At 45.0% G+C, this 19,158-nt stretch overlaps 1 protein-coding gene across 1 annotated transcript in view; it reads left to right on the top strand.

Annotated features, from left to right (window-relative positions):
* Nucleotides 1–19,158, top strand: part of LOC135216179 (uncharacterized) — a 69,281-nt gene that overhangs the window by 17,883 nt on the left and 32,240 nt on the right. The window contains exons 9-13 of the mRNA XM_064251312.1: nucleotides 3,289–3,376; nucleotides 3,576–3,699; nucleotides 4,060–4,147; nucleotides 17,817–17,904; nucleotides 18,535–18,682. Coding sequence (XP_064107382.1) covers nucleotides 3,289–3,376; nucleotides 3,576–3,699; nucleotides 4,060–4,147; nucleotides 17,817–17,904; nucleotides 18,535–18,682 — 536 coding nt within the window. The remainder of the gene's footprint in view (nucleotides 1–3,288; nucleotides 3,377–3,575; nucleotides 3,700–4,059; nucleotides 4,148–17,816; nucleotides 17,905–18,534; nucleotides 18,683–19,158) is intronic.

The raw sequence follows: 19,158 nt of genomic DNA on the forward strand, positions 1-19,158 counted from the left end.
AATGCGAATGATTTTTGCAGACATCTGAGTTTGTCTTCAAAATATCTCGTATTCGTAGGTGTGCAATTATTCATTGCTCGCCCCGAATTAACAGATATGTCAGAAGACATCGCCTACTCTCCGACCTGACAGCTCTACTTCCAAATGTTCAGCCCATGAGAAGCAGTTCTTCAGGCAGTATTTCCCTGTCTTCATTACTGAAAAGCGCTCCGCTTTTATTGCAACTACGATCCTCACCGGACAGCAATGAATAGCGGTTAGCGTTCTCAGTCTTTGTAGCACAGGTTCAGAATCTTGAGAATCCTTCTCTCGGTTCAGCTGTGAAGACGTAGGTTGCATTTTCTGTACACCTTCGTCTTCAACGACACATAGTGTTGTTTCTCCTTAGCCGAGAATCAACTATACTATGAGATATCTTGCCATCAGGGACCTCGGTCTCTAGAAGGCAATTGACTTTCGCCTGTTGGGCACATGCCTTAAGAGAGTCATCACCTTGCCTTCTGGCATCGGTGACGAACAAATTATTTGTTTAGTCTCTTGGCATAACCCTTTTAAGGCGAAGGTCACGTGACTTGCTCGGGTGCTTGGACAACTTGCCTCCTACCGAACGCAGTCAGTCGGCAGCTGTCAGAGCGCCCAAGTCTGTTACGAACTTCGCTGTGGACTTAGTTCGGTTGTTCCATAACAGTCTTTTCTTCGTCCTAACGGCTTGTCACAGTACCCATACCATCGACACCCACCATTGAGTGTCGGTGTCCTATCCACTACCGAGAAGAACAACTTCGCTGCAGACGGATAGACCAGTATGGGTACAGGACATCACCGAAGTCGAGAAGAGGGATAGGTCATACGACCATTCCCTTCTTTTCCTCTGAGGTAATTGCATGACTTTTCCTGCGAAGTCAAGCATCCAGGGGGGATGGGGATTCGTGACGCTCGATTTCGTACCGAATTCGTAGCGAAGACTCTGAACCCTTCGGTTCCTGACGATCGGTTAGAGTCCTTCACAATCCCCTCCCTAATGGACTTCACCGCCTTCGATGCGAAGGAGATGCTGCTTTGTCCTGTGAAAGCGCGACCGCGCTTTCTGAAGAAACTCGACATCCCAGGCTGAGTGTTGAAGACTCTTCGTCAGCACCAAGATGACCTAGAAGTACACTCCCTCGAGTTACACAAGAACTTCTCCGTGGCGCAGGTACTGAAGGCAGGGGTCTGGTACAACCAGACCACTGGCACCTCCTCCTACCTTTTGGATATTGCCCACAGGTCCTTGGATCGTTTTCCTTGGGACCCGTGGTGGCTGCTCAACACGTTGTGTAGCTAACCCAGACCCTAGCAGGCTGAACAGCATCGAGTCCTGGTGTGACTGTAAGAATAGATAAGTGAATGAGAGAGTGACTGGCTTCTCTTCCTATCTTTTTCTCCCCCTCTACCTGTGGGTAGAGGGATACGGTCATCACCTTGCTGGATAAGGACGAGATGCCGGTGAGCTACTCGACAGAGCCCCATCCTATCCCTTTCACTAGGGATGGGAGCGAATATCCACCACTTCCTCCTACAAGGGGGGGGAAGTGGATGCCAACAAGAGACAAACCATAACTTTATGTTGCCTCTTGCAAATAGGAACTTGTTCTTGTTTGCTGGTACGAAGAGATACGCTTGCCTCTCTCTTAGTACTTGGTCCAGAGGTCTGACCATTGATCCTGCGGTGCACACCCCGATCAATCGGACAGAGGCTTGGATCCCTCCCTCGCTCTTACGACCAGGGAGGCATTCCAAGGTTGGGCGAACACCAGTCTGTTCACAAAAGACTCAGATTCCTCCCACCAAGAAGTGAGTCTTCCTATTGTAAAAGGACCGAAGGTTTGTATGCCGTGTCGGAACAAATGACAATTTGTCCAAAATTGCATTTTTCCTAACTATACAAACCTGAGGTCCTTTTACACATAGTCCCACCTCATGCCACCCCTCACTCTGCAGTTTTTGCTTGGGCCAAAAGCAAAAGTGATTTGTTTACCTCCCAGTCGTGCGCGCGCGCCTGTCGGACAAGCAGTTAACTACCGAACCCCTTGTTCGAAAGCTTACGACCTATCCAGCTGCCGCTAGTACCTTCCTATTGTAAAAGGACCTCAGGTTTGTATAGTTAGGAAAAATGCAATTTTGGACAAATTGTCATTTTTATTATCAAAGTGCAGTGTGCTTATGAATTTAGGCGTTGGTGATATGTGCATGTATGCTGATAGTATATTAGTGATAGATGTGTGAATGTGTGTGCTGTTAGTGTTGGTTTAATAATGTTCATTTGGGATACCCTTGAGGTTACTTACTTTTAGTACCCCGGAACTTGACAACATAAACATTGGTCTGTAATTGAAACAGTTTTACTGTTCTTATGGTCAGATTATTGATGACAGCTTTTTTCTTTAGGGGATATTTACCAGGCTTTTCTTCAGATATTCACCAAAACTTGCATAATCTCTGTCTCTTTAGTAAATTGCTTATGTAAGGATTGTAGAACTGGCTACAAATGCAGTTTTAGAAGGATAAGGCACTGTTATACACGGGAACATTATAGATGATGTTGTGTGTTCAGATTGGCTTAATGATTAGCCACGTATACGACTTGACAAAATTATATTATGTTACAAAACTCCTTCCCCATATTCCTCTGTGTTTAGTAGTGATTAGTAACCCCTACGTACAGACATGCTTAGGTTGTAGGTCACATTTTACTTCAGTTTGATATGTACTAATGTAGTAAGTATGTGCCCCTTTGTCAGATTATTATTCTTAAGTATAAGGGGAAATATAGAAATGGGGTATTATTTCTTTTTTAGAGTTTTATATTACTTTGTAAAAGTAAAAGACTGCATCGTAGGCTCTCAAAGACAGTGTCAGTTGTGTGATTATCTACCAGGGACTCTCTAATTTGAACTCTAGAAGAAAAAAGTTGTCACAGTAGTGTGCTGTTGTTCATAATTAATGCCTCTCATCCTTTGGATTTTACTGGAACAGACTGTGGTATCCATGTGGCATCTATGGGATGGTTAAAATAATAGCATAATAGTGACAGCAGTGTTATGTAGTTCAGTAGTGTTTTTTTTTTTTCTACAAAATATAACCAAATGGTTCACTTATTAGTTTCATAATAGGTTATATTGATAAGGTGGTTGGGTATACACAATGTTCTGGCATAAAGTAGTTGTATATGGTAATAGGACGCTATAATTCTAAAAATTTAAATGAATAATTATGTCAGGTTAATTAATATTTTGTTCTCATCTTCAGAGACATCCTAGAACAACTGGGAATTGAAGATCGAGTGAGCGTGACCATGGCTCGAAAGAAATGGAACTATTTAGTCAAAAGATACCAGGTCAGTCACTGTATTTTATTACACTAGCTTCAATGTAATACTTGTTGCATTGAGCAGTTACATTATGATGTGTAGCATTTAGTTTTATGTAATTATTTATATAATTTCTGTATTACTGTAGGATGTTTCTAATTACGTACTAATGAAAATTACTGTGTATCATGTTTGCATTATGTGTAATGACAATTGCTTCCTGTAGGACGAAGAAATGGCTGGTGGAGAAAGAACTTGGGCTTTTATGAAAGATATGGCTCAAGTCATGAAGCATTTTAGAGGGGCCAATGTTAACAAGTTGAAGTCTAGGGCATCACCTGAATTTTTGTGTAAGTTTATATGCTTTTTGTAATGGCATCTTTTTGGTTTTCGTGAGATTTAAATTTGTGCTTTGAATTTTAATGAATAATGTTCTTGGAAAGAGAATTCCAGATTTGTAGAAATATGTAGTAGAGAACATGATAAGGAGCAAGACTGTATTCCATTTATTATAGAAGTTACAAAATGTTGCAATAAGTACATGACACAAATGGGAATAAGCAGAGCCATTAAAATTCATGCAGATTTGGACTTGTGATAAGTTGTAGTTTAAGGCACCACATCCATTATTGTCTGTTACAGTATGAAGGCGATAGACAGATATATATCTTTTTTTAACCTAAGAATCACAAATTTGCACATTTTTCCAGGGCCAAATGAACTAACCAGGAAATTTATAACTCTTAGAGTCAACCGTCATATGGATTTCCAAGAATCTGGGATACAGACGACTTACACGTAAGTAGTATACAAGCACTAGTAACTTTTTATTCGTTTTAATTGTGTAGTCTTTTTTTATAATTGCTTTTTATAACTACCATTAAAGATTACTAAAAATATACACTGGCATGTTTTAATGAGTAAAGTTTTATATTAAGTGTCCGAGGGAATGAACATGTAAGATTATGAAACACCCCTTTCCAAAAGGCATAGGTTCAAATTCAGGCCAGAGCATATGATTTTATATATGCAGTAATTTCTTTTGGGTGTAAGTTATTCTAATGATAAAGTGGATTGGGTATTAAAGAGTGCATGTGGCTTAACACTTTTAAGCTTAAATATTCACAGGTGAATTAGTGACATAATACCTGATGTTTAAAAGCTTTTGACAATTCTGACTGTCTTAGTGACACTAAGTCATTGGACTTGGACTTTGTTCAGTATCACAGATAAAATCTTTATAATGTTAAAAAAGGGATTTTGACAAAGGAAAAATCTATTTCTGGGCAGTGACCTGTGTCGCCCAGTGAAACCCACCCTCTAATTTCCACACCCTAATCTGGCCGAAGCTTGGGTGCTATCTACAGGAATGATAAACAAAGCGCTAGCCGTAGCAGTAGTGGGTAGCGGGGGCCTAGAACGGCTTATCTGTAGACGAGGGATATTGAGAAAGGAAGAAGACTAAATGGCAGGGGACCTCTGGTAGTGGTTACACTCACCCCTGATACCATACCGACACCTTAAATAAAGGTGAGCGAGCCAGAATATTCTGGCATTACCATATAGCTTTTTTCTCTGGTATATTTAGCAATATTTATACCTAGAAATGAGTGCTAAAGGAACCATTTCACTGGGCGACACAGGTCACTGCCCAGAAATAGATTTTTCCTTTGTCAAAACCCCTTTTCTGGGCCTACCCTGTGTCGCTCCGTGAAATCGTAACAGAGAATTGGCCCCCCACCAGCTTGGAAAGTTAGTGTAGATAAATTACTGTAAGGAAATTGAAAGCTGTATAATTATTAAATATTATTTAATAATAGTTATTCAATCTACAATACTTAATAAATCTCCTTAATACTATGAAGATTTTTAAAGATATCCTTAAACTACAGTTCGTATCTACTAATACAGTTGTATAACCCGACATCTAACATTAAATTAATCTTACACCACTAAACAGGAATTTATTTACAAAATTTTGCACCAGATATCGATATGTACAATAATAAAGATCATAATACAATGCAGGTGAAAATCAAATTAAGTGTGCAATCCAGTAACAACCGAGCTAAGGTCAAGAATGCTAGTGAGGCAGGTAAGAGAGAGAGATGAGAGAGAGACATAGGCTAATTAGACTAATTACTACCATGCTATGTAGTGTCAGGGGAAACTGTGTTCCCCGCTGCCACTGCTGGGAATTTAAGGGCCTCTAAGGATTTTAGGTAGTGGCGTTTAAATACTGTCGGTGATTTCCAGCCTGTATACTTTTTGAGATCGTCAAAGTTCATGTGTTGAAAATAATTAACTGATGTAGCTACCGCTCTAACATCATGTGCTCGCGGAATTGATTCCGGGTTAGCTTGTTTGATAAAATATAGAATCTGCTGTCTGATTCCTTTTAGGGAGATGGTTCCACCATTTTCCCTAATAAACAAGGGGCCTGAAGTTTTCATGGCGGTTCTGTTTAAATAGGTTTTTAGTGAATTAACTGGACATAAGGACAGATCCTGAGGAAGAGGAACAATTTTCCATGGAGCCCACCTATCTTGTGGGTCTTCGTTTTTAGCCAAAAATTGACGATCTGGTAAAAGTAATAATTCTCCTGATGGGAGGAACTCAATATGGTCTGGTTCCATAGAAAGGGCCGACAGCTTAGATATTCTAGCTCCTGAGGCCAGACTTATTAGGAATAATGTTTTCCTTAGGAGCGTTATATAAGTACATGACTCATTAACAGTGTCCGAAGCTAGCTTAAGGACATCATTTAAGAACCAGGAGACCGTTCGAGGTCTTTCTATTGGTCTAAGTCTAGCACAAGCCCTAGGAATAGAGGAAAAATACGAATCTGTAAGATCAATATTAAATCCAAATTGGAATATTTTCTTTAGTGCTGATTTGGTTGTAGTAATAGTACTAGCTGCTAATCCTTTCTCGAACAAGGTTCTGAAGAAGGTTATCGCCAGATTCGTAGTCATGGTTTGTGCTCCTGTGTCTTTCAAAAAGGTGGCTAGCTTCTTCACTGCTGAATCATATTGACGCAGTGTTGATTCTCGTTTATCTGATTCTAGGAACCGGATGTTTTGAGGATCAGTGTTGGGATCTTTCTGTGCCGCAAACTTCATGAAGTCCATAAAGTTAGGGCTTTCTGAATTCCTGAGGAAGCGGACACAGTCCGCGTTTGTACCAACTGCGTCAGTTTGGGATTGGGAATCCGTCGGGGCCAGAGTCCCAATTCCACTAGTAGAGGGAACCAACTGCTCTTGGGCCAGTTGGGAGCTACTAGTGAGATCTGACCTTTGAAAATCCTGAGTTTGTTCAGGACCTTCATTAGTAGGTTCACCGGAGGGAAGAGATAAATCCTTTTCCAGATATTCCAGTCTATTGCCATAGCGTCTGTGGCATAAGCCAGAGGGTCCAGGTTGGGAGCCACATAGCATGGTAGTTGTGGTTTGATTCCGTGGCAAAAAGATCCACTTGAAGGCCGGGCACCTGTTGGCAGATCCATTTGAATGACCCTCCGTCCAGGGTCCACTCCGACTCCAGCGGAGTAGTCCTTGACAGAGCGTCTGACACTACATTTCTTACTCCCGCTAGGTGAGTGGCCGATAGGTGCCATTTGTTCCTGGCCGCTAGTGCAAATATGGCTATCATTACGTGGTTTACATGGCTCGACTTGGAACCTCCCCTGTTTATGCAGTGGACTACCCCTGCACTGTCCAATACTAGCTTGATATGGATTTTCTTTGCTGGTAAGAGTTTCTTCAGTGTTAGAAACACTGCCATAGCTTCCAGTACATTGATATGTAGCTGGCAGAATGACACTGACCAGGTTCCCTGTACTTTCTTGTACTGTGAGTATCCGCCCCAGCCGCTCAAGGAAGCGTCCGTATGGACTACTAGGGCCGGTGAAGGAAGTTGTAGAGGTACTGATTTCGACAGACTCTTGACTTCTGTCAAGGGGCGGAGTCTCTTGCGTAAGATCTCCGGGATACGTGATACTTTGTCCCGGGATCTTCTGTTTGCTCTCGATCGCCAAACTCGATTTATATCTTTTAGCTTGGTTTCAGTAGTACGTCCGTAACTGATGCAAACTGGAGTGAACCTAGGATTCTTTCCTGGTTTCTCCGGGACGTCTGCTTGTCTTTAAGAAATTGTCTTGTAGCCTTGGCTATTTCTCTCCGTTTTACCGGCGGAATTGATAGTGTGTGAGTTTAGGTCCCATTGGATTCCTAGCCACTGAAAACGTGGTGCCGGAGTTAGACGGGACTTGTTCCTGTTTATCTGCAAAACTTAGGTGTTCCAGGAACTTTATCACTTTGACCGTCGCCTTGCGGCATTCTTCGACGTCTGTGGCCCAAATGAGCCTATCGTCCAGATAGGCTACTAACATTACCCCTTGAGTCCTTAACTCTTGGACTACTGTTTCCGCTATTTTTATACATTCAACTTCCCTGCCAGATATATACTTAGCTATAGACTCCGTCGTCTCCGACAGAATTTCAAATTTCGCGGCACACGCTACCAGTAGGTCAGGTGATCTACCGCCCTGCCCTGGGTGGCAGGACTAGGAACCATTCCCGTTTTCTAATCAGAATTCTTCTGTCGCCCGGGCCATCAACATTGTTGTTGGTTCCTCTCGATTGGTTTTTCTTTTTTCGCCGGCAATTGATCTTCTTGACCGACTTTTGGTGACGTATCTGGATTGTTGGATTGGCATACGCTTTTGTGGACTGTTTTGTGGACTTGATTTTGGATTTTTCTTTAAAAATGTCTGACTCTGGAATGGTTGTGAGACGTTGTGTGAATGTAGGCTGTAAGGTGAGGTTGCCGAAAGCTTCGGTAGACCCTCACACTGTATGCAAGGGTTGCAGGGAGTATGAATGTTCTTTTACTAATATACTTGCAAGGAATGTGAGAATTTGAGTGAGAACGAATGGAAGAATCTAACTAATTATTTGAAAAAGTTAGAGAGAGAAAGAGTGAGGAAGGCTTCTTATAGAAGTTTAAATAGTTCGAGATCTGAACTAATTCCTAGCTTGGGATCTTCCCCAAGGGTAAGTATTGCTACTTCTCCTTCCATTGCAGCCCCTTCTCCTATTGCAGAACCTGTAGATTCAGCGAAAGAACTTGCAGATCTAAAAGCAGCCTTCAAGTTGATGGAAAACAAAATGGCTGCCATACAAGGTAAGGCTAGTGATTTTTCAGTGGACAGTGATATGAGTGTCCCCAGTGTAGTGGAGGGGGCATCTGGTCGGCTCAGCAACGCTCCTAGGTCTAGACCTCTTCCAAGCTCACATGCCCAGAGGAGAAGGAATGTCGAAAACCGAAAGGAGGTTGTGGAGAATCCCCACCGATCAGGTGTCCCTTCGGCGGTTTCTGTGACACCCCAGACTGCCAAGGATCGCTATTGTAAAAGCGTCCTGCATGAGTGTTTTTCGTCGTCGGGATCTTCATCTCCGAGACGTGATTGGAGGGATTCAGATCGATCTCGACCACTCAAGAGGAGTTGGAAGGCTCCGACGATTGATTCGAGCCCAGAAAACTTCCCTGAGGAGTCTCCTTCGGGAGTGAAGAAGGCAAGAAGAGCCATTCTTTCAACCAGAGTGAGAAGGAGGCAGGAGGTGGAGGCTATGGACTCCTCCCCTCCTCCTTCCCCTCCTCCCGAAGAGGATAAAGAGGAGGTTACGAAGAGGTTCATGATGGCTATGCAAGAGCAGATTTCGTCTTTTGTAGGAGTTCTGTCAAAGGAGCCTCCTAGAAGGAAAGACTCTTCCCTTCCGATCAAAAGATCCTCCAGACGTATGGAGGTATCTGCCGCCAGGATCAATCCTCCTACTCGAGGTGAGGTTTCCTGTACGAACCTGGATGAACCTATCAGACGTCTGGCACCAGCCAGGAGTGAGGAGTCACCCAGGAGGCAGGAGCCAAGAGCCAGGAGTGAGGAGTCAACCAGGAGGCAGGAGGCAAGAGCCAGGAGTGTGGAGTCATCCAGGCAGGAGGCAGGAGCCAGGAGGCAAGAGCCAGGAGGCAAGAGGCAGGAGTCAGGAGTCAAGAGGCAGGAGTCAGGAGCCAAGAGGCAGGAGTCAGGAGGCAGGAGCCAGGAGTCCGGAGTCATGAGCAGGAGTCCGGAGTCAGGAGGCAGGAGTCAGGAGCCAGGAGGCAGGAGTCAGGAGGCAAGAGTCAAGAGCCAGGAGGCAGGAGTCGGAGACTCGTTCCTGGAATTTATGACTCTTCTCCAAATAGGAGCTCCTCTCCTTCAGATCGTAGGAGGTCTTGGAAGGACTCTCCCTCCAAACGTGAGCTTTCTCCTTCGTCTGATCGAGGTTTAGACGATTTGTCTGATGACGAACCTCCTGCAAATGAGGGACTCTCGAGTTATAAGGTCTTAGCCTCATTACTGCTACAAGAGTTTGGAGACTCTCTTAGTCCGGCGGCTCCTCGTTCTCTCTTTTCGAGCTCGGCTACGGCAAAATCTTCGGCCTTTCTGAAAATGAAGCCTGCAATATCTATGAAGAAGGCACTCCATTCTTTAGATTCTTGGATGGACAAGAAGAAAGAGTTGGGAAAGACGGTATTCTGCATGCCTCCTTCCAAACTACATGGAAAGAGAGGTATTTGGTATGGGACAGGAGAGACTATGGGTCTTTCTCTGCCTGCCTCGGCAGATGCGGACTTTTCCAATTTAGTGGAGGCCTCTAGACGTCACTCCTTAGGATCGGTCAGATCGACGTGGAGCACTTCGGAGTTGAACCACTTTCTAAAGGGACTTTTTGTCACTTTAGAGGTGTTCAACTTTCTGGATTGGTCACTCGGAGTTCTGGCCAACAAATCTAAAGATCCGGAGTTTCTTAAAAACCCAGAGATTCTCCATTGCGTCCTGTCTTGCATGGACAAGACAGTACAGGACGGTTCGGGAGAAGTGGCTTCCCTTTTTGGTGCTGGTCTCCTGAAGAAGAGATCAGTATATGGATCCCTATTATCAAAATGGGTTTCTCCGAGCCAGAAGACTGCTTTATTGTTCGCCCCTCTGTCGGATCATCTGTTTCCTTCTCAGTTAGTGAAGGATATATCTCGCTCGCTAACTGAGAAGGCGACACAGGACCTACTAACACAAACGTCCAAGAAAGGACGCCCTGTAGTGTCGGCGATTAAGAAGGACTCTCGTCCTCCTCAGCAGCCCTTTCGTGGAGGTGCAGCGGCTCGTCCCCCCTGCCAGAAAGAAGAGCTCTGACAAGAGAGGAAGGTCTTCCTTTAGGCCTTTCAAGAAAACCAAATGACTTGTTGCTCCTTCAAGCACCAGTGGGCGCCAGACTCCTGAACTTTGCAGGAGTATGGGCAAAAAGGGGAGCCGACCCTTGGTCAGTGTCGGTCCTAAAGAAAGGATATGTAATCCCCTTCGAGGACAGCCCTCCCCTAACATCTACGCCTCGGGAACTGTCAGCGAGGTACAGAGACCCTGTAATGAGAAAGACTCTCCTTCAAATGGTGGAACAAATGTGGGAAAAGGAGGCCATCGAACTTGTGCAGGATCCACACTCCCCGGGATTTTATTTTCAATCGCCTTTTTCTAGTACCAAAGGCATCGGGGGGTGGAGACCAGTTCTGGACGTAAGCGCTCTGAATCGCTTTGTTCAGAAAAAGAAGTTTCGCATGGAAACGTCCGCTTCAGTAATGCGGCTCTTCGTCCAGGAGATTGGATGGTCTCTCTGGACTTGCAAGATGCGTATTTCCACGTTCCCATTCACCATTTGTCAAAGAAATATCTTCGGTTTGTAATAGGAGACAAGATTTTTCAATTCAGGGCTCTGTGCTTCGGTCTGTCTACAGCTCCGCAAGTATTCACCAACCTGATGGCGAATGTGGCAAGATGGCTTCACCTAGAGGGAATAAACATCTCCCTCTACTTGGACGACTGGCTGATCAGGGCCAAGTCGGATATTCAGTGCTTGGAGGACTTATCAGTAACAAGGAACATGATAGAATCGCTGGGATTACTCGTGAACCTCGAGAAGTCGCAGCTGATCCCCAGCCAGAGCTTGGTCTATCTGGGGATTCAGATGGATTCTCGGGGTTTTCGAGTATTTCCTTCGCGAGAAAGAATCACTCGAGGTTTGTCGAAAATCTCGAGCTTCTTAGAGAGAAAGAACAGTTCAGCGAGGGATTATCTGAGCCTTTTAGGGACCCTGTCCTCACTAGAAAAGTTCTTCTCTCTGGGGAGGCTTCACCTTCGCCCTCTTCAGTTTTTCCTGAAAGGGGTGTGGAGTTGGAAGACGGGACAACTCTCGGACATCTTCCAGCTTCCACAAGAGGTAAAAGATCATTTGAAGTGGTGGATCCTTCCTCTTCAAAAGAACGAAGGCGTATCGCTTGCCCTGCAGAACCCAGACCAAGTGTTATATTCCGACGCTTCGGAGTCGGGATGGGGAGCGACGCTAGGAGCAAGGTAGGTGTCAGGCACCTGGACAAAGGAACAGGTGTCCTGGCACATCAATTGCAAGGAACTAGTGGCCATACACCTAGCCTTAAAGTTCTTCGAAGAGATAGTCAGAGGCGAGGTGATACAGATAAACTCGGACAACACCACGGCTCTGGCTTACATACGCAAGCAAGGAGGCACGCACTCTTTCTCCCTCTTTCAGTTAACAAGACACCTGTTAACCTGGACAGAAGAAAGAGGCATAACTCTCCTCACAAGATTTATTCAAGGGATAAAGAATGTGAGAGCGGACAGACTGAGCAGGAGGAATCAGGTCCTTCCCACAGAATGGACTCTACACGAAGAAGTGTGTCGAAGTCTTTGGTCCCTGTGGGGGAGACCGCACATAGACCTGTTTGCGACGTTCCTCTCCAAAAGAATAGAGATCTTTTGCTCTCTAGTGGAAGATCCGAGAGCCTTCGCAATAGACGCGTTTCTCCTGGATTGGTCGGGTGTGGACGCATACGCCTTTCCCCCGTTCAAGATCCTGGGGGAAGTGCTCAGGAAGTTCGTAGCGTCAAAGAACACGAAGTTGACACTAATAGCCCCATTTTGGCCAGCCCAGGAATGGTTCACGGAGGTACTGGAGTGGATAGTGGACTTCCCCAGATCTCTTCCAAACAGACCAGATCTACTCAGACAACCCCACTTCGAGAGGTTTCATCACAACCTCCCAGGTCTCGCTCTGACTGCCTTTCGACTATCGAAAGACTTGTCAGAGCGAGGGGCTTTTCTCGCAAGGCTGCGGGCTCTATCGCTAGAGCCCGCAGAGCTTCGACGAGAAGAGTATACCAATCGAAGTGGGAAGTCTTTAGGAGGTGGTGTAAGAGTCAGAAGCTGTCCTCCTCCAGTACCTCTATAGTGAATATTGCCGATTTCCTCCTCTTTCTGAGAGAGGAATCACACCTATCTGTCTCAACAATAAAGGGATACAGAAGCATGCTGTCTTCAGTATTTAGAAATCGAGGGCTAGATATTGCAGACAACAAAGATCTACACGATCTAATTAGATCCTTTGAAACTTCAAAAGCAGCAACTCCTAGAACACCTAGTTGGAATCTGGACGTGGTCCTGAAATTCCTTTCATCGGATAAATTCGAGCCTTTACATCTGGCTTCCTTCCGCGACATCACTAGGAAATGCTTATTCCTGTTGTCTCTCGCTACAGCCAAGAGGACGAGCGAATTGCACGCTCTAGATTCCACAGTGGGGTTCAAAGGAGATGCTGCCATCTGTTCGTTCCAGACAATGTTTCTGGCGAAGAACGAAAACCCGTCAAAACCTTGGCCCAGAAGCTTTGAAGTAAAAGGTCTATCTAACCTCGTAGGCAGAGAGATAGAGAGGTCTCTCTGTCCAGTGAGAGCTCTTAAATTTTATTTAGAGAGGAAGAGACAGATGGGAGCTTGTCAACAAGGTCTTTGGTGTGCGGTGAAGAACCCCAAAAGACTCATGTCCAAGAACGCCTTAGCTTTCTTTGTGAGAAGCGTAATTACGGACGCTCACAAGAACTGCTCGGAGGAATCCTTCGGTCTTCTAAAGGTCAAGACCCATGAGGTGAGAGCAGTAGCAACATCCTTGGCGTTCCAAAAGAATATGTCTCTTAAAAATATCATTGAGACTACGTATTGGAGGTGCAATTCAGTGTTTGCATCTCATTATCTGAAGGATGTGAGAGTGACCTATGAGAAGTGCTTCTCTCTAGGTCCATTTGTATCAGCAGATACAGTGCTGGGTCTTGGAGCAAAGACTGATCCTTAAATATTGTGTTTTTATCGTACATAAACCCACTTGTCAGATATGTGCTTGGTTTTCTATTAGCAAGCTCACTGATGTCGCACGGGAGCATAGTGTCATTGCTGGTAGGGGATCAAGGGTATGTATGGCTAGTAGGGGAGTACAAAAATTTTTTTTTTTTTTGTATATTTTGTAAAAATGAAAGTGTAATTATGTTTCGAGTTTTTGGTTGTTTGTAAGGAGTTCGGGGATAACTCCTTGCAATCTTAGAACTAACATGGATGTTAGGATCAGGTGATCGGGATCGGTGTTGTGCTCCTTGAACAAGGTGTATTGTCATGTTATTGGAATAGCACCCAATGACAAAGGCCTTTAGGCTCTGCCGAGTAAGTGGATAAGACCCCATTGGCAGACCCACAAGAACTCTTAGCCATAGATCAATATCTCGCTGAGGCTCTTGAGGCTAAGCAGACTCCAAGGCAGTAGCCGCGAAGTCTTCAGCCTAATAAGGTAGGAACCAAGGTTTATTAATACCTACAACATATGTTGTTTACCTGTCTATTTCAGTAGTTAGCTGTCTCTTACCCACCACCAATGGGTGCTAATCAGCTAAGTATATATCTGGCAGGGAAGTTGAATGTATAAAAATGATATTGTCATGTTACAATAAAGTTTTATACATACTTACCTGACAGATATATACGATTAATGGCCCACCCAGCCTCCCCGCAGGAGACAGGTGGAAGAGAAGAATTCTGATTAGAAAACGGGAATGGTTCCTAGTCCTGCCACCCAGGGCAGGGCGGTAGATCACCTGACCTACCGGTAGCGTGTGCCGCGAAATTTGAAATTCTGTCGGAGACGACGGAGTCTATAGCTAAGTATATATCTGTCAGGTAAGTATGTATAAAACTTTATTGTAACATGACAATATCATTTTTGTAAATATTCTGGGCGCTATGTTGAGCCCGAATGGCATTACTTTGAAGGAATAAGCCTTCTTTCCTAGTCTGAAGCCTAGGAAGGGGCAGAAGTGTCTTGCTATCGGGATATGATAGTAGGCGTCTGTAAGATCTATAGAGGTGGTGACAGCCCCACGGGGAAGTAAGGTCCACACCTGCGAAATGGTCAGCATTCGGAACTTGTCGCAATGAATGAATGAGTTTAGATGGGACAAGTCTAGGATTATTCTTAGTTTGTTCGAGTCTTTCTTTGGAACGCTGAACAAGCGCCCTTGAAACTTAAGTTTTTGACTTGAGATACTACCCGTTTTTGAAGTAATTCTCGGGTATACTCTACCAGTTCCGCTGTTGGTCTTTGGTAAAAGGTGTTTGATGGAGGAGGACCTTGTATCCAGCTCCATCCCAGACCTTTGGTCACAATACTCTGGGCCCAGGTGCTGAACCCCCACCGATGTCGGAAGAGGTACAGCCTCCCTCCTACCTGAGGAGTCTCACTGGTTGGCGGATGAACGGACACCACGGGCTCCCCAGAAGCCTTTGCCTCAGTTGGAGGCTCTTCCGCCACCTCTGTGTCGGAAGTCTTCTCTGGCACGGCTGCCTCTGGCAAACCTGTTGTACCCTTGAAACGCCTGGGTTTCAAAGGTAGCATTGTAAGCCGGAGAGACGGAGAAGGAGGTCGACGCCTGGGGTTGTTGAGCTGGCTGAGTCAGAAGCACAAACTGCTGTTGTGGTTGTGCTTTTGATGTTGACGGTTGACTCATTTGAGCCACCGGAACCGCCTGGACCATCGTCTGTGGTTGAGAAGATGGGAAGGGTTGGAACTTCCTCAACTTCTTCTTACCTTTGGGATTCATTCCGACGGACTCGAATTTCCTTTTGGGAATGAGTCCCCAGCGAATCTTCAGACTCTGGCTCACCCTTACTGCCTCCGCCAAGACTTCATTAACGGCGGAGTCGGGGAAGAGGTTTGCTCCCCAGATGGAGGATCCAATTAGCTTATTCGGCTCATGGCGAATGGACGCTTCAGCCATAACGTGCTTCCTACAGTTCCGCCTTGCTACGATAAAGTCATATAGGTCACACTGTACTGTGTGAAGCAATGACTTTGTCAGAACTTTAAACAACGCCTCATCTTCGTAGATGAGCGATGTCATTTCTGACATGGTGGCGGAGTTGAGGGACCTACTCAGCCTCAATCTGGCGTCATACTCGGCCTTGAGGTTGTCCAGAAGCCTAGGAAGCCGCTCGCTGAACAGTGTGTTATCACAGTCCGGCACCAGCTTACCTGCAGAAAAAGTGGCAGGTGCGTCTACCCAACAATCCGTGCTTCCGGGGAGCAGAATGGAAGGCAAATCTGTTTCCCGGAGCTGTGGCATTGGTTTGTCCTCCATGGCTGCTTGCATGGTTAGCTCAGCCACTTTGGATAGACACGGGGTAGGTGTTCCTTCGTCTACCGCGAAGATGGTAAAGGGACTCTTATGAGCCGTCAACCTGGTATTGACGCACTGCCACTCTGTCAAGGCTCCGGAGCCAAGCTTGTTGAGCTTGCTCCCTAGGAAAGATGACAGTTTCTTTAGGGATTTTATCCTCCCTCACCATCGCGTCTTCTGTCAGATGAGCGTATCTGATGAAGGGAAACTAGAGTCCCGGAGGATAGAACTCGAAGTCTTCCAGTCTTCGAGTTCTGCACCCCTCGATGGTAAGCATACCATCCGAGAACGGTGCGTATGCTGCTGACCTCCAAGGGTTGTTACTCTTGAAGGGAGGCAGCTTTGAGGAGTCCGGCATTGATAGGGGATGAACTACCTGTCCGGACTGAGGCTGTCCAGTTGCCATAGAGTCTCGGAGACCCGCCACTAGGTTCTCCTGAGCAACCATCCTCTCCGATAAGGATTGGATGGACTGGCCTGAGGCTTCCAGCGTGGATGACAGCTGTGAGAACATTTCTTGGAACTTGGTCTGGATCAAGGTTCCTACCATGTTCCCCATCTGCCGCATCATGCTTGCAGAGAATGCCTCCGGGTCAAAGCTAGGTACCGGGGTCTTAGCTTTTGGAACCTTTGCTCTTGCCCTCTGTTGAGGGGGAGTCGCTCTTGCCGTGTCTGCCTCGGGGTTAGGAGCCGATGGCTTAGTGACGCGGCTGGTTCCAGACCTTGGCTTAGGCAAGGACTTCTTCATCGCCTTAAAGTCAATCGGGTTCTTGACTTTAGGGACCACCGAGGAAGACTTCGGTCTAACTGACTGAAGCTTCCCGGCGAATCCCTGGAAGGAAGTGGTAGAGGAAAGAGAGGAAGGTTGAGATGGGCTCAAGAGCAAGCCTGGAGCCCCTACACTACATGCCTCACTAACATTCCTACCTTCGCCCTGGTTGTCCACAACCATGGGCTTGCGGTCAAGGTCTAAGGTGGCCACATCTCCAACCACCTCCTCGCCGAAACCCTCCTCCGTTGCGGCCATGGTCTCTGCCCGGATCCTGGTGATGATGGGGGCCGCTACCGCTGCTACCGCTGCCTCTACTGCTGAAGACTTCTTGGCTCCGGGGTAGATGATCCCAGCCATCTCCTCGGACAGCATGTAGGGCATTGCGGCCAAATCCGCCGACCCAGGTCTTCAAGGTAGCCAGCGCCGCGTCCTTGACAGCTTGGATGTTCTGTAAGAGGAGTTATGTCAACCCTTAAACTAAATATTATCCTTAGTCCAGTATGAATCAAAACGATATAGTTCATTTGACACTCATTGTATCATTATCAAGAATGGTACATACCGTCTCGGAGGTGAGTTCATTCACGAGGCCGTAGCAGACCTCACATCCCTTGTGGTGCCAAACCAACAACTCCCCGTCCTTGACGGCACAACCAGCGTGGGTCCTGCAAACCACGTCCATGGTGATAAGGATGAAAGTAATTCCAAATGGAAACACAGAAAGCAAAAACACGTGCAACGTGGAGAGTGCTAACGAAAGGAATGGTAAACAAAGCGCTAGCCGTAGCAGTAGTGGGTAGCGGGGGCCTAGAACGGCTCCTCTGTAGACGAGGGATATTGAGAAAGGAAGAAGACTAAATGGCAGGGGACCTCTGGTAGTGGTTACACTCGCCCAGATACCATACCGACACCTTAAATAAAGGTGAGCGAGCCAGAATATTCTGGCATTACCATATAGCTTTTTTCTCTGGTATATTTAGCAATATTTATACCTAGAAATGAGTGCTAAAGGTACCATTTCACGGAGCGACACGGTAGGCCCAGAAATTTCATATGAAAATAACTGCCATTGTTGTAATATTTCTTTTTGCAGGGAAATTATGGAAGAACTTGGTCTGGAACATATTTTAAATCCCAACCAACTTCGGAAGAAGTGGAACTATCTTGTAGCAAAATATAAAGTAAGTCTAAGCCAAATATGGTATGGTATAAGTGAACAACTTAGCAGCTAATTGTAAGTTCTCCTCCCCCCTTATTTTCTATGAAGACCTGATTAGTTAAAGGTTTTGTTGTTAATGTTCATGTTTTCATGATTTGCTACATTTTGGTTTGGCTCTTGTAATGCCTCTTTGGTAGTGAAATATGTAGTCACAATCAATCTGCCAAATCTTGAATATTTAACAATTTAATGCCTAGTTATTTTACAGGATGGCCCTTCCTTTAATTACTTGATTTGACATTTACAGCTAGGCTTGCATAAGGGGAAAGACTTTATTATAACCTAATACTACAGAATTCATTTAATTATAGCACATTAAAAAAGTAGTGTGTAAGCTTGTAAAATGCCGTCGCTTCAGAATCAGGTTTATTAATAGATGTGGATCATTAAACTATATATGTACAGTAAAGTATTAAACCAATATGCACACATGTGTTTTAAGTAGAATGTCATACAGCAGCTTGAAAATTAAATTTTCCTCCTTATAAAGTAGCAGTTTGTACTATTCAGAAGTTAGTGGAGTGTTAGTTTTAGTTTTCTTTCCTAGATTACCTGTTTGTATATCATGACGGTTACTTACATCTAACTTTAGGAACTGACATGCACAACTGGACCAGATGGCAAGAGTCCTGCACCTCATGCTTGGCCATTTTATGATGACATGCGTGTTGCCCTTCAACAAATCCCAGAGAATTCAGTGCATGGTGCACAGGCAGCAAGATCTAACTTTGAACATATTTGTAAGTATTTTGCCAATTCATTATTAAGTTGTTTGTCAAATTTTAATTTGGTTTTGAGTTATTTTTTAATCAGAGTAATGCTTATCTGGCACTGGTGTATACAGCTAAATTGTGTTTTTAAATTGTTGTTAACTTGTTCCACTCATACATTCTGATGTTACATTGTGTTAATAGAAAATTTTTTCTGATAAAATAAATTTTCATACATTCAACTTACCTGTCAGATATATACATAGCTATCGACTCCGTCGTCCCCGACAGAAATTCGAATTTCGCGGCACACGCTACAGGTAGGTCAGGTGATCTACCGGCCTGCCGCTGGGTGGCAGGACTAGGAACCATTCCCGTTTTCTAATCAGATTCTCTCTGTCGCTGGGAATGTAAACATATGTTTACTTTCCCTCCTGATTTGATTTTCGTGTTTCATCGTCATCGATCTTCTGGGCCAACTTTTACAGGGAAGTACTGGATCGGTG

The sequence above is a fragment of the Macrobrachium nipponense genome, chromosome 6, assembly GCF_015104395.2.
Source record: "Macrobrachium nipponense isolate FS-2020 chromosome 6, ASM1510439v2, whole genome shotgun sequence".
Classification (NCBI taxonomy): domain Eukaryota; kingdom Metazoa; phylum Arthropoda; class Malacostraca; order Decapoda; family Palaemonidae; genus Macrobrachium; species Macrobrachium nipponense.